The sequence below is a fragment of the Phyllopteryx taeniolatus genome, chromosome 6 (assembly GCF_024500385.1).
Source record: "Phyllopteryx taeniolatus isolate TA_2022b chromosome 6, UOR_Ptae_1.2, whole genome shotgun sequence".
Classification (NCBI taxonomy): Eukaryota; Metazoa; Chordata; class Actinopteri; order Syngnathiformes; family Syngnathidae; genus Phyllopteryx; species Phyllopteryx taeniolatus.
The window spans coordinates 15,895,371-15,906,751 of record NC_084507.1 but is presented as its reverse complement, the minus strand read 5'-3'; the positions used below and the strand labels follow the sequence as shown (position 1 = coordinate 15,906,751).

At 41.1% G+C, this 11,381-nt stretch overlaps 1 protein-coding gene across 1 annotated transcript in view; it reads left to right on the top strand.

Annotated features, from left to right (window-relative positions):
- The first annotated feature begins 1,720 nt into the window (after positions 1–1,720).
- gsk3ab (glycogen synthase kinase 3 alpha b) overlaps positions 1,721–11,381 on the top strand; it is a 31,675-nt gene continuing 22,014 nt past the window's right edge. Inside the window, exons 1-2 of the mRNA XM_061777041.1 lie at positions 1,721–1,871; positions 1,977–2,162. Coding sequence (XP_061633025.1) covers positions 1,988–2,162 — 175 coding nt within the window. The 5' untranslated portion in view covers positions 1,721–1,871; positions 1,977–1,987. The remainder of the gene's footprint in view (positions 1,872–1,976; positions 2,163–11,381) is intronic.

The following is an 11,381-nucleotide window of genomic DNA, read 5'->3' as shown; positions in this document are numbered from 1 at the left end:
ATCTGTCGTTTCCTTCATTTTTGGGTGAAACTAAACCCTGCCCAAAGTGGGTTGTCGTTCAAACCTTGAACGAGCGAATGGGCGGTTTGATTGTCAGCCACCGGCTTGCTTTGTGTGGTTGCAGTTTTTGCCATCTCATACTAATTTTCGCAGTCATTTGTTTTAAAATACAACTTGCTTTTTTGGAATCCCTCATTGTGTCGAATAATAATTCATATTGTTTAATAACTTTTCGTTTGCTTTAATATTTTTGTGTTATTATAATGGGATTTAGCATTGTCGACCTTGTGAAGCGCACTCTAGCTAGCATAAAGCTATGTCAAACCGCCTTTTTTTTTTTTTTAATCACAATCACCTTTATCAAAATCCCCTTTATCGGCCAAGTATGTTATAAAAACAAGGAATTTGTTCTGAGCTAACTCTCCATTTATTATAACCCCTTCTCCATTTCTCTTTCCATCTAAACTGTGGTAAAATAATTTGAACCCTGCCCCTAAGCTTCTTGACGTACTGCCTTTCCACCTGGTCTCCTGGAAACATTATATAACTAACTTTCTCCTAATCATCATGTCAACTAATTCCATAGCTTTTCCAGTCATAGTCCCCACATTCAGTTTTACGCTTTGTGCTTTCCTCTCCTCTTTCTGCCTAAGAACCCCCTTTTCACCTCTCCTTTGTCTTCGATCCAGAGTAGCTGAATTTCCACCAGCACCCTCTAGGTTAACGGCACCAGTGGTGGACATTGTTAACCTGGGCAGCGACTAATCTGGTATGGAATTCTTTGGATGCACGCTCATATTTGTTTGGCAAAGTTTTAAGCCGGATGCCCTTCCTGACGCAGCCCGATGCATTTATCTGGCCTTGGGACCGGCCTTCAGTTTGCACCGGCTTGTGCCACCCTAGGGTTGCATTATCCTGAATCTTTTATTGATGGATTCTGGCATTGTCGACCTTATTAACAGGACTGTGATATGATAATGCATGAAATTGTAAAGCGTGCCTAGAAAAGCGCTATACGTGTAAGTGTAAGGTTGAGATAAGCGGTACAGAAAATGGATGGATGGATGGGTGGATTTAAGAAGGATAAGGTTAAATGGGAGCTGGTAAAGAGAAAGAAAAATAAGAAAAGAGACTCATTAGGGTCATATAGTGAGACTATGAGTCGTGAGGATGAGAAGGGGGAAGTACGGGAATTGTGAGTTGTGAATGTAGTCATGAGGTTTGACAGCGAGGGAGGGATTAACGCTTATATGTCCAACTCAGGCCCGGGGGCCAAATTTGGCCCACGATGTAATTATATTTGGCCAGCAAGACCATATGAATTGCGTATTAGAGCTGGCCCGCCAGTATATAGCAACAACAAACAAATACCACTTTCTTTTATTGCAAATTTGATTTCTCGTGTTTATATTAAAGTTTGTTTCTTCCAGAGTCACTGTTTAAGGAAAATTTAAGTTTGTTGACATGTGTTAAACTTTAATGCTACATTTCTGCAGAGAAGGGAAACATGCACATCACAGTGATTTTTCATTAAATATTGAGTTTGGCCCGCGACGTTGTCCCAACAAGTGGGAGATGTTGAATATGTTATGTTTGTTTGTTTTTATAATTTATTTGGGGTAATAAATTAGTAGGCATATCAGACATAGACTTTATAACAGTAGATGGCGGTAATGCACCTTCGCTTTTGTTGTCAACCGCCATTCAACAACACAAGAAGAAGAAGAAGAAGAAGAAGAAGAACTATCTTTCCCAAAATTCATTGCGGCTCTGACGTCATTTTACGTCACCTCCCCATTCCCCCACCTTCATCGTTCTACAGTACAGAGGAAGAAAGGGGGAGACGGGGCAAAAAGCTGTATAAGAACGCTGTAAGTGTAGTTATTTTTCAATGGGATTTTTTTTTTTCGCTCGTACGTTTGACTTGTGTGAATTGGTTGGCTGTCAGTAACGTTCGCCGTTAACCCTGGCTCTAGTTCACACAAATATGAGCGGCAGCGGGCGGCCCAGGACCAGCTCATTCGCCGAGCCTCCCGGAGCTCCCGGAGCCGCTGCAGCCGGCGCCGGATCAGCAATAGCCGGCGGAAGCGCGACAGGAAAGTCGGGGGCTTCTCAAGCCAGCGGAGGCAGCTCGACGAGCTTTGGGAACGTAAAACTACCACGTAAGCCTCCTATTTAAAATGACCATTCGCCGTACCAGACCATTTGTCACAAATGTCGTCCCTCCTGTGGGTTATATTAGATGGCGTTGTCGACATTTTGTTTTAATAATCTCGATCACAGTCCCTGAGCTAATCTCAGCTAGCAGGCTCTTGGCTAACTTGGTTTTGCAGTGTTTTTCTCCCAATAGTAAACCTCCTCATTGAGAAGCTTTTAACCTCTTTACACCAGTATTGACTGTCGTTATTTTTGGGCGAAAAACTTGTTTATCACGTTAACATTGACATTTTCAATTTCGTCCTCTTCACGTCACCCAGGTTAAGAGTTAGCATTAGCATCCGTGCTTGTAATTTGTGGCAGATCCCGTAGCGTCATGGAATTGGAACTTTATCCATCCATCCATTTTCAACACCGCTTATCCTGGTTAGGGTCGCGGGGCGCTGGAGCCTATCCCGGTTGACATCGGGCGAAAGGCGGACTACACCCTGAACTGGTCGCCAGTCAGTCGCAGGGCACGGAATTGAAACTTATCAAAAACATTTTCGTCATACAATTCGACCCACTGAGATAGAGTTGAGTTGTCATGCTAGTCGTATCTCTGTTAGCATTAACACGGTGCCTTAATTGTAAGTGGAAATGGCCCATCTTGCACGGTACAAAATGTTAAGACTCCCCTCCACTCTGTAGAAAGTGACCCAGTTTAAATGTCCTCACATCCCTTAGTATATGTCTGTAAAACCAACCCTCCAAAATCCCATCAAAAATTCATTAATAATAAACTTTCCCCAAGATGTTGACAATTGGCTATATTAACAGTTTAATATACCTCAGAATATACCCCAAAACATCATTTCAAACTCCTTGCAAAATTCACCTTTAAAATAAATGGCTTACAGATTATTTGATTTAGAAAAAATGCACCGGAACAGGGAGGTCACTGATGTGTAAGCAATTGCTGCCGCTTAATACCAATTAATACTTACCTATCAGCCATTTTATTACATTTTTGACCTGGTGTTGCATGGTTATTCTCATTTTATATACATATGCAGTGTTCTCCCTGTATATCGCAGTCTGTTGTTTATGTCACTGATATGTGCATTTCGATAATGTCAGGCGTGCATTGACAGGACTTTATAATCTACTATACACTGCACTCACATAGTCTTATAGCCGACTTGTGTCAAATGTATCTATCTACATTTAGAAGAATCCTTGTTCTGATCTGAAATATATGATTCTGTGCCCCCCACATATCCTTCACCACCATGTATATGCCATCCCAAAAAAATCAGAATTGTTACTTGAAGCATGTAGTGTAAACCCAGCCTTCAGTGTTTCTTCTTCGTCTTCTTAATATCATGGCTGCATCAGAAGCTAAAACGTATCCACTCATCTTTAGTTACATTTATTATTAAAGTGTTGACTATGACACAGCTGCTCCATGTAGGAAGACCTTTCTCTTTGACTTTGAGCAAAAGTGATGCGGGGGAACTTTAAAGGTGGATGGCAATCCATCATTACCGTTACTCTTCTGTCTTGGCATCACGTTAAAACAAATACAAACAAAGAACAAATTTCAGCGAACCCCCGTTTATCGCAGGGCAAGTGTCCCAGACCAACCTGGAATAGCTAGGTCATATAAGAAAAATACTTTTCTTCTATAATTGTACCGCTCCCACACACTTAAAACACATTTAAACTCATTAAAACGCACTTAAACATGTTAAAACACACTTTTAAAAGTATTCCTTAGTAACTGTTCACGCTCTCTTGCTGCCAAGAAATGGGAGACATCACTTTTTTGGAAACTGAAGGAAAAGAAGACCCAATCAAATCACAAAGGAAAAGAAGACTCACTCGATTGCACAGTTCTCCAAATAAGAGTCAAAGTGTGCTTTCTTCAAGCTTTTATTTGTTATAAACAAGCAGAATACAACAAACTTAACAGGCATATATTCGCTTACTCTGTGGAAAAAATGACTATTACTGTTGGGGATCTTCTCTGCCTCTTCTACTTGTTAATTACGCTGCATCTATTCCAATAGACCTCAGTGCCTCCCTGCATATTACGGCAAAACGTGGTACGACACTGAAAGCATGCAACATTAAATTCGAGTTTACCTGTATATTGTAAAAACCCATAAAATAGGAATGCTGAAAAAATCAATATTGTGTATTGATATTGCTTTGGGCGGGGCTCACTGTAGATGGTCACTAAGCGGGTCGGTCTGTCTGTCTGTTTCTCTCCCTCCCTCCCTCTCTCACTCTCTCTCTCTCGCTGCCATAATCTGTACATTCTTTTATTATTGCAAAAAAAATCTGGATTGTGCGACTTTAGAGGTTCCACGTTCACAATAATTTCTGAAGATTACGTGACGGAGTGTCATGTGAGTGTACAAATAGAATAACCGAGGTATAGTAAAACTTAAAAAAACAAATTGGTTAGTCGCCCTTAACTTTCATGAACATGTAGAGTGACATTCAAGTTTGCCCGAGCAGCCACGATAGTTTGTTTCTATGATTGTCGTCAAACTTTTCCTCATTGCGGTCCCCGCTAACCTTCTGGGAAAAACAACCAAAAATCCAGAGAAAAAGTAAAACATAGTTAAGGAGTTAATGTCTCGTGAGGTTGGCTAAAGTCTCGTTATGTCAAGCATGATGATGTTTCACCCTTGTAGTTTTTGAAGGAGGAAAAAGTGTGAAATAATTATAGTAGTAAAACTGATGTAGTAGTGCAGTGGCCTTGGAGGGGAGTCTTTCCGCACCCCCTTCTATAATTATTGTTGACTTGTTGCTTTAGCCATATCGTACTGAACTGCCTTTACAGAGACACATGTACTGCTTTCATACATGGCAAAAAGTTCCGCTTCCAGCTATATGGTTACTTGTGTTGTGCAATATGGACAACATTTAATATCCTGATGATGATGTATATCCCGATATAGTATTTTTTTTCCCTTAAAATTACATGAAATCAATGGCAGTTTTTTCTTGTCTTATCTCCATTTATTTATAAACACATTTTGTATAGAAAACAAAAGACATGAATATAAGGGAAACAAAAAATAGTAAGACAAATATCCAGTGGAAAAATACCATTCAAAATATCTGGTAGTGCAATCAGTTTTCAAGGAATGTGCACTGTTGTTGTGTACATTGTAGGTCTTCAATCGTCTAGTGGACATGTCGTTTTTACCACTGCCGAGTGACGATTATAGTTTGAAGCCAATCACTTGTTCTGGCATTAACATCACGGACACCTCGCTGAAATCATCAGGTGTTCGGTCGGCACAGCAAACTAGCAACTGCGACACAAACGTGTGGAAATATTTTACTCCGTTGGATCCACAAATCCATCAAAGTTCTCAGCTTCTGTATCCGAAATGAACAGCTGGGCAAGTTCTCCATCAAACACACCAGGTTCCCTCTAGTCATTGTCGGAGTCAGTCTCAGAAATGATGCCGGCTTTTACGAAAGCTTGAACAACAGTGCAAGCAGACACGTTAGCCCAAGCATCCACAATCCATTCACAAATTGTGGCGTAACTCGCCCGGCCCTGCCTCCTAGTCCTAGTAAAGCTGTGTTCGCCATCTGTCATCCATCGGTCCCACGCCGCTCGCAACTTCACTTTGAATGCCCTGTTTACACCGATGTCCAGCGGTTGGAGTTCCTTCGTCAAGCCTCCCGGAATGATGGCAAGCTCCGAGTTATTGCACTCAGTCGAATGGTGACTGTCGAGACGCATCTCCCGGCTGTTCTTTGCTCATTTATCCATTGCTCGAGTTGGTCTTACAACTCGGGCCACCTCGTCTTGTTTCCGCGGAAACTCAGCTTCGTCTTCTTGACTTGGCGAAGCTCGTTTTCCTGCTTCCTCCACTTGCGAACCATGGATTCGTTGATCTTGAATTCTCTCGCGGCTGCTCGATTCCCATGTTCCTCCGCGTAACTGATAGCTTGCAGTTTAAACTGTGCTTCGTAAGCGTGCCGGCTATTGCTGATCCTTAGCCAAACCGTGTTGTTTTGCACAATGGACACCCCGGTGCTATATACCTACTGGGGGCGTGCCTTTAGCGTCCTCTTTCACCCTTTATTGTCCGCATGCTGTCCTCAGTCACGTCCGCCTTTCCTCTACATAAGCAGCGTGTCGGCAGGAAATGCTCCCAGTTAGTCAAGCGGAGCGCTCATCAAAGTCACACAACAACATTTACAGATTTTGGAACTTGGTGCACACACAAGGCGCGCCACATTATAAGGTGCCCCGTCCATTTTGGAGAAAATGTAAGACTTTTAAGTGTGCCTTATGGTTGTGAAAATATGGTACTTACGGTAGGTGCGCATCTCAATAAATTAGAATATCATAGAAAAGTTAATTTGCTTCAGTAGTTCAATTCATAAAACGGAAACATAAATGAAATTACGTATATTGTACAGATTCATTAGACACATTCTTCTGAAGGCAAAATCCTACCTAATTTCTATGTTTAAAAAATTATATTATCAAATTTCACTCTGTGTCGTGATAGAGTTTTTGTGAGGGAATTTTTTTTCACAATATTCAAAATTTTTTGAGTTTAGGGTATAAGAATACAAACCTACACTATTAGTATAAATTGTATACTTCTGTACGCTTACTCAAAAAAATAATCCCATGAATGAAAATTGTGCCTTTCTCAAAGTTTGTGAATTATGTTTCTGAAAAATATTTGATTTTAAAATAAAACACATTTTCCTCACGATTGCAAGATGTAATGACATTCTCAAGTATCGATACTTGGTATCGGTGAGTACTTAAATGTAAGTACTGCTTCTTGTACTTGTGCTCACTTTGAAAAAAGTGGTACTGGTGCATCCCTAATTCAGATGCAACCGTATATGTCGGTATCAATAAATACAATCACTTCTGTATTTCTAGTGTTTAGCAAGGAGTGGCATGATGACGCGGTGCTGTCTTTGGTATGTTTGTCTTCTCGGGTGCAGAATGATGTGTCGTCTTTCTCCATTTAGAGGCACGGCAGTGATCCTGGGAGGGGGGGGGGGGGTGGTCGTGCTGAGACCTGCAAAGTGAACAAGCCCTGGGAAAATGGAGTAGCACCGTGTGGGTGTGGTACTGTCCACACCATTTTAATCACAGCACTCTGACAAAAACGATGTGGGGATGGGCCTCTGCCACGTTCCCTCTCTCTCCTTCACCAATGTCACCGCTCATATTGTTGATTCATCAAATCGCTCTCGCCCTGAACCGCTTCGCCATTACTGGACCACCACCCCCTGCCCTTCTCGAACCAGCTCTGTCAGTTACTGTTTGATATCATGCGCCCGTTTTTTTGTCAAACATAAGCCCGGCGGTGACACTATTTGACTACTTTCAGGAAGTACACCTTGTACTCGCTGAGAGAATACAACCCCAATTCCAATGAAGTTGGGACATTGTGTTAAACATAAATAAAAACAGAATACAATGATTTGCAAATCATGTTCAACCTATATTTAATTGAATACACTACAAAGACAAGGTATTTAATGTTCAAACTGATAAACTTTATTGTTTTTAGCAAATAATCATTCACTTAGAATTTTATGGCTGCAACACGTTCCAAAAAAGCTGGGACAGGTGGCAAAAAAGACTGAAAAAGTTGAGGAATGCTCATCAAACACCTGTTTGGAACACCCCACAGGTGAACAGGCTAATTGGGAACAGGTGGGTGCCATGATTGGGATTCCCCGAATTGCTCAGTCATTCACAAGCAAAGATGGGGCGAGGTTCACCTCTTTGTGAACAAGTGCGTGAGAAAATAGTCGAACAATTTAAGGACAATGTTCCTCAACGTACAATTGCAAGGAATTTAGGGATTTCTTCATCTGCGGTCCATAATATCATCAAAAGGTTCAGAGAATCTGGAGAAATCACAGCATCTAAGCGGCAAGGCCGAAAACCAACATTGAATGCCCGTGACCTTCGATCCCTCAGGCGGCACTGCATCAAAAACCGACATCGATATGTAAAGGATATCACCACATGGGCTCAGGAACACTTCAGAAAACCAATGTCAGTAAATGCTACATCCGTAAGTGCAACTTGAAAATCTCCTATGCAAAGCAAAAGCCATTTATCAACAACACCCAAAAACGCCGCCGGCTTCTCTGGGCCCGAGCTCATCTAAGATAGACTGATGCAAAGTGGAAAAGTGTTCTGTGCTCTGACGAGTCCACATTTCAAATTGTTTTTGGAAATTGGGGACGTTGTGTCCTCCGGGCCAAAGAGGAAAAGAGCCATCCGGACTATTACGGATGTAAAGTTCAAAAGCCAGCATCTGTGATGGTATGGGGCTGTGCTATTGCCAATGGCATGGGTAACATACACATCTGTGAAGGCACCATTAATGCTGAAAGGTACATACAGGTTTTGGAGAAACCTATGCTGCCATCCAAGCCCCTGCCTATTTCAGCAAGACAATGCCAAACCACATTCTTCACGTGTTACAACAGCGTGGCTTCGTAGTAAAAGAGTGCAGGTACTTGACTGGCCTGCCTGCAGTCCAGACCTGTCTCCCATTGAAAATGTGTGGCGCATTATGAAGCGTAAAATACGACAACGCAGACCCCGGACTGTTGAACAGCTGAAGCTGTACATCAAGCAAGAATGGGAAAGAATTCCACCTACAAAGCTTCAACAATTAGTGTCCTCAGTTCCCAAACGTTTATTGAATGTTGTTAAAAGAAAAAGGTGTTGTAACACAGTGGTAAACATGACCCTGTCCCAGCTATTTTGGAACGTGTTGCAGCCATAAAATTCCAAGTTAATGATTATTTGCGAAAAACAAAGTTTATCAGTTTGAACATTAAATATCTTGTCTTTGTAGTGTATTCAATTAAATATAGGTCGAAAATGATTTGCAAATCATTGTATTCTGTTTTTATTTGTGTTTAACACCACGTCCCAACTTCATTGGAATTGGGGTTATACATCGTTATGCATAAGTTGATCCTGAATTATGCCAAGTAAACCTGTGGACCGCATGTAACGCGTGTGTCACTTAGTGGAACAGGGACACGAGGTGATTTGAACTGTTTCTGAGCTGGACATTATCGGCATTTTACAATGGAGTGATCCCCCAATTATTTTGGGGGATATGATCCATTGCGGGTGGACAGTAGGTGAAAATCTGTGCTACAGAGAGAGCAAAACGTGTCCTAGCGGGACACCTGTGCATGGGTGTCTGGACAAGAGCTGTGTCGGGAGCATATTCTCCACGAGGGCTTACACTGTGTGTTACTGTTCTCCCAGTGTTCAGTAAAATAACTGAAAAGCGCATTGGCGGCTGTGCCTCTCCTTTCCCACATGCAAGAGCATTACAATGGGTATACTTCTATCGCTTAAAGAAATGTGATATAGCGGCCGAACATTGTAAAGTGGAACCTGTAAAGTGAGAATGTCTCCAGTTCATTTGGATTTCCAAACAAGTTTTATGGCAGTATGGTGAACTAGTGGTTAAGTACATCTTCCTCACAGTTCTGAGGTTCTGAGTTCGAATCTCAGCGCCAGCCGTCCCATGTGGAGTTTTCCTGTCGTCCAGCGCACATATAGACAAAAAATAATTCACACCTATGGGCAATTTAGAGTCTTGTTTTTGGAAAGTGGGACGTAGCTGGAGTACCTGTAGAAATTCTACCCACACAGGAACAAGCAAATTCCACACAAGAAGGAGCTGAGACTCCAACTCCCACACCTAAGAACTATAAGGCAGATCTGCTAACCACTAGTTGACGGTGGTGCTAAAAGTAAGTTAATCACTGTTATATTAAAAAACAATAAAACACGGTGTCTTAACTGAGTGCAATAACGGCTGTTTTTGTTATTAGTTTTGTGAGGCCAGGAAATGGTTTAATTCCATCATGATAATTTGAATTTCAAGGTTGCACTATAAATACATTGCGTGTCTATTTAAGGGTTTATCGATGAAATAAGTGAGAACAGTTTTAAAGCAAGATGGTCAAGTCCAGGCTTTGGGTTCGGTTGGGATCCATGTGTAACTATACAAACAAGGCATTAATTGCTGCATCATATCTGAATAGACACATTTTCAATACAGGGATTTGAGTAGGGATAGACAGATTATCGGTGCCAATATTTGGCATTTTGACGCATATCGGCATCAGCTTTTTTTTTTTTGTCTAAATCTGACAGTTTATGAGATCAATTTAAAACTGGGTAAACTACAGAGAAGTATTGATTGAGATATATATATATATATATATAACTTAATAAGAGATGCTGCTGACCCACTTTGTTTTTAACTTAAAACAAAGATAAGTGAAATATTAATGTTTCAGTTATTGAAATTTTGGCAAACTTTATTTACTGTAGAATACTTCAGGGAGTTTTCATTTAACTTTACAAGACATGCTGTTGAGCCTGGGAGCTCTCTGTAGTTTTTGTTAGACGACAGACATCTTTGTTTAAAAATTCAAAGATTATTATTACTATTATTAGGGCCTGAGCAGCGACCGCTGCAAGGGTCCTCTTATAATCGTAGGAATTATTCTTTTTCATTATTATTATTATTATTATTATTATCCATGAACGATTGCATTTTTGAGGGTCTAAACATACCCTGATTCGAACCAACCTTTGCACGCACAGTTATTACAAGCTTTTTATTTTTTGAAACGCTGTTGCAATGGTGACACAACAAAGTTGATGTTTTGCCGTGACAACAAAAGCTGTATTCACTTCACTACAAATCCCCAAATCTTTTAAAAATGTCACACACTTGCTTAGAGTCCCGGCCGGAAGACATCTACAAACAATTATTTATTCGTAGTAAAAGGGCCACATACTGGCGAATGTGCAACACACATCAAAACTTCTTGAAGATAGTGCTGTATATACAGTCCCTTCGTATTCATACCCTTTCAACTGCTCACGTTTTATGACCTTATAATCACGAAGTTTTTTGTTGTTGTTTTTTTTTGGTGCATTTTTGTGACACACCAACACAAAGTAGCACATCATTGTGATGTCGAAGAAAAATGATACACAGTTTTCTACATTTTATGCGAATATAAATCTGAAGAGTGTTGTGCGTTTGTATTCAATGGAGCTGCAGTGTGCCTGTACCCCAATGTGCCATCCCAACATGCCAGTACTCCAACCCAGCTAGGGGTGCGAGGGCCCTTAATAGTTGCTCCCAGCTGTAGTTATTATTACATTATGGTCC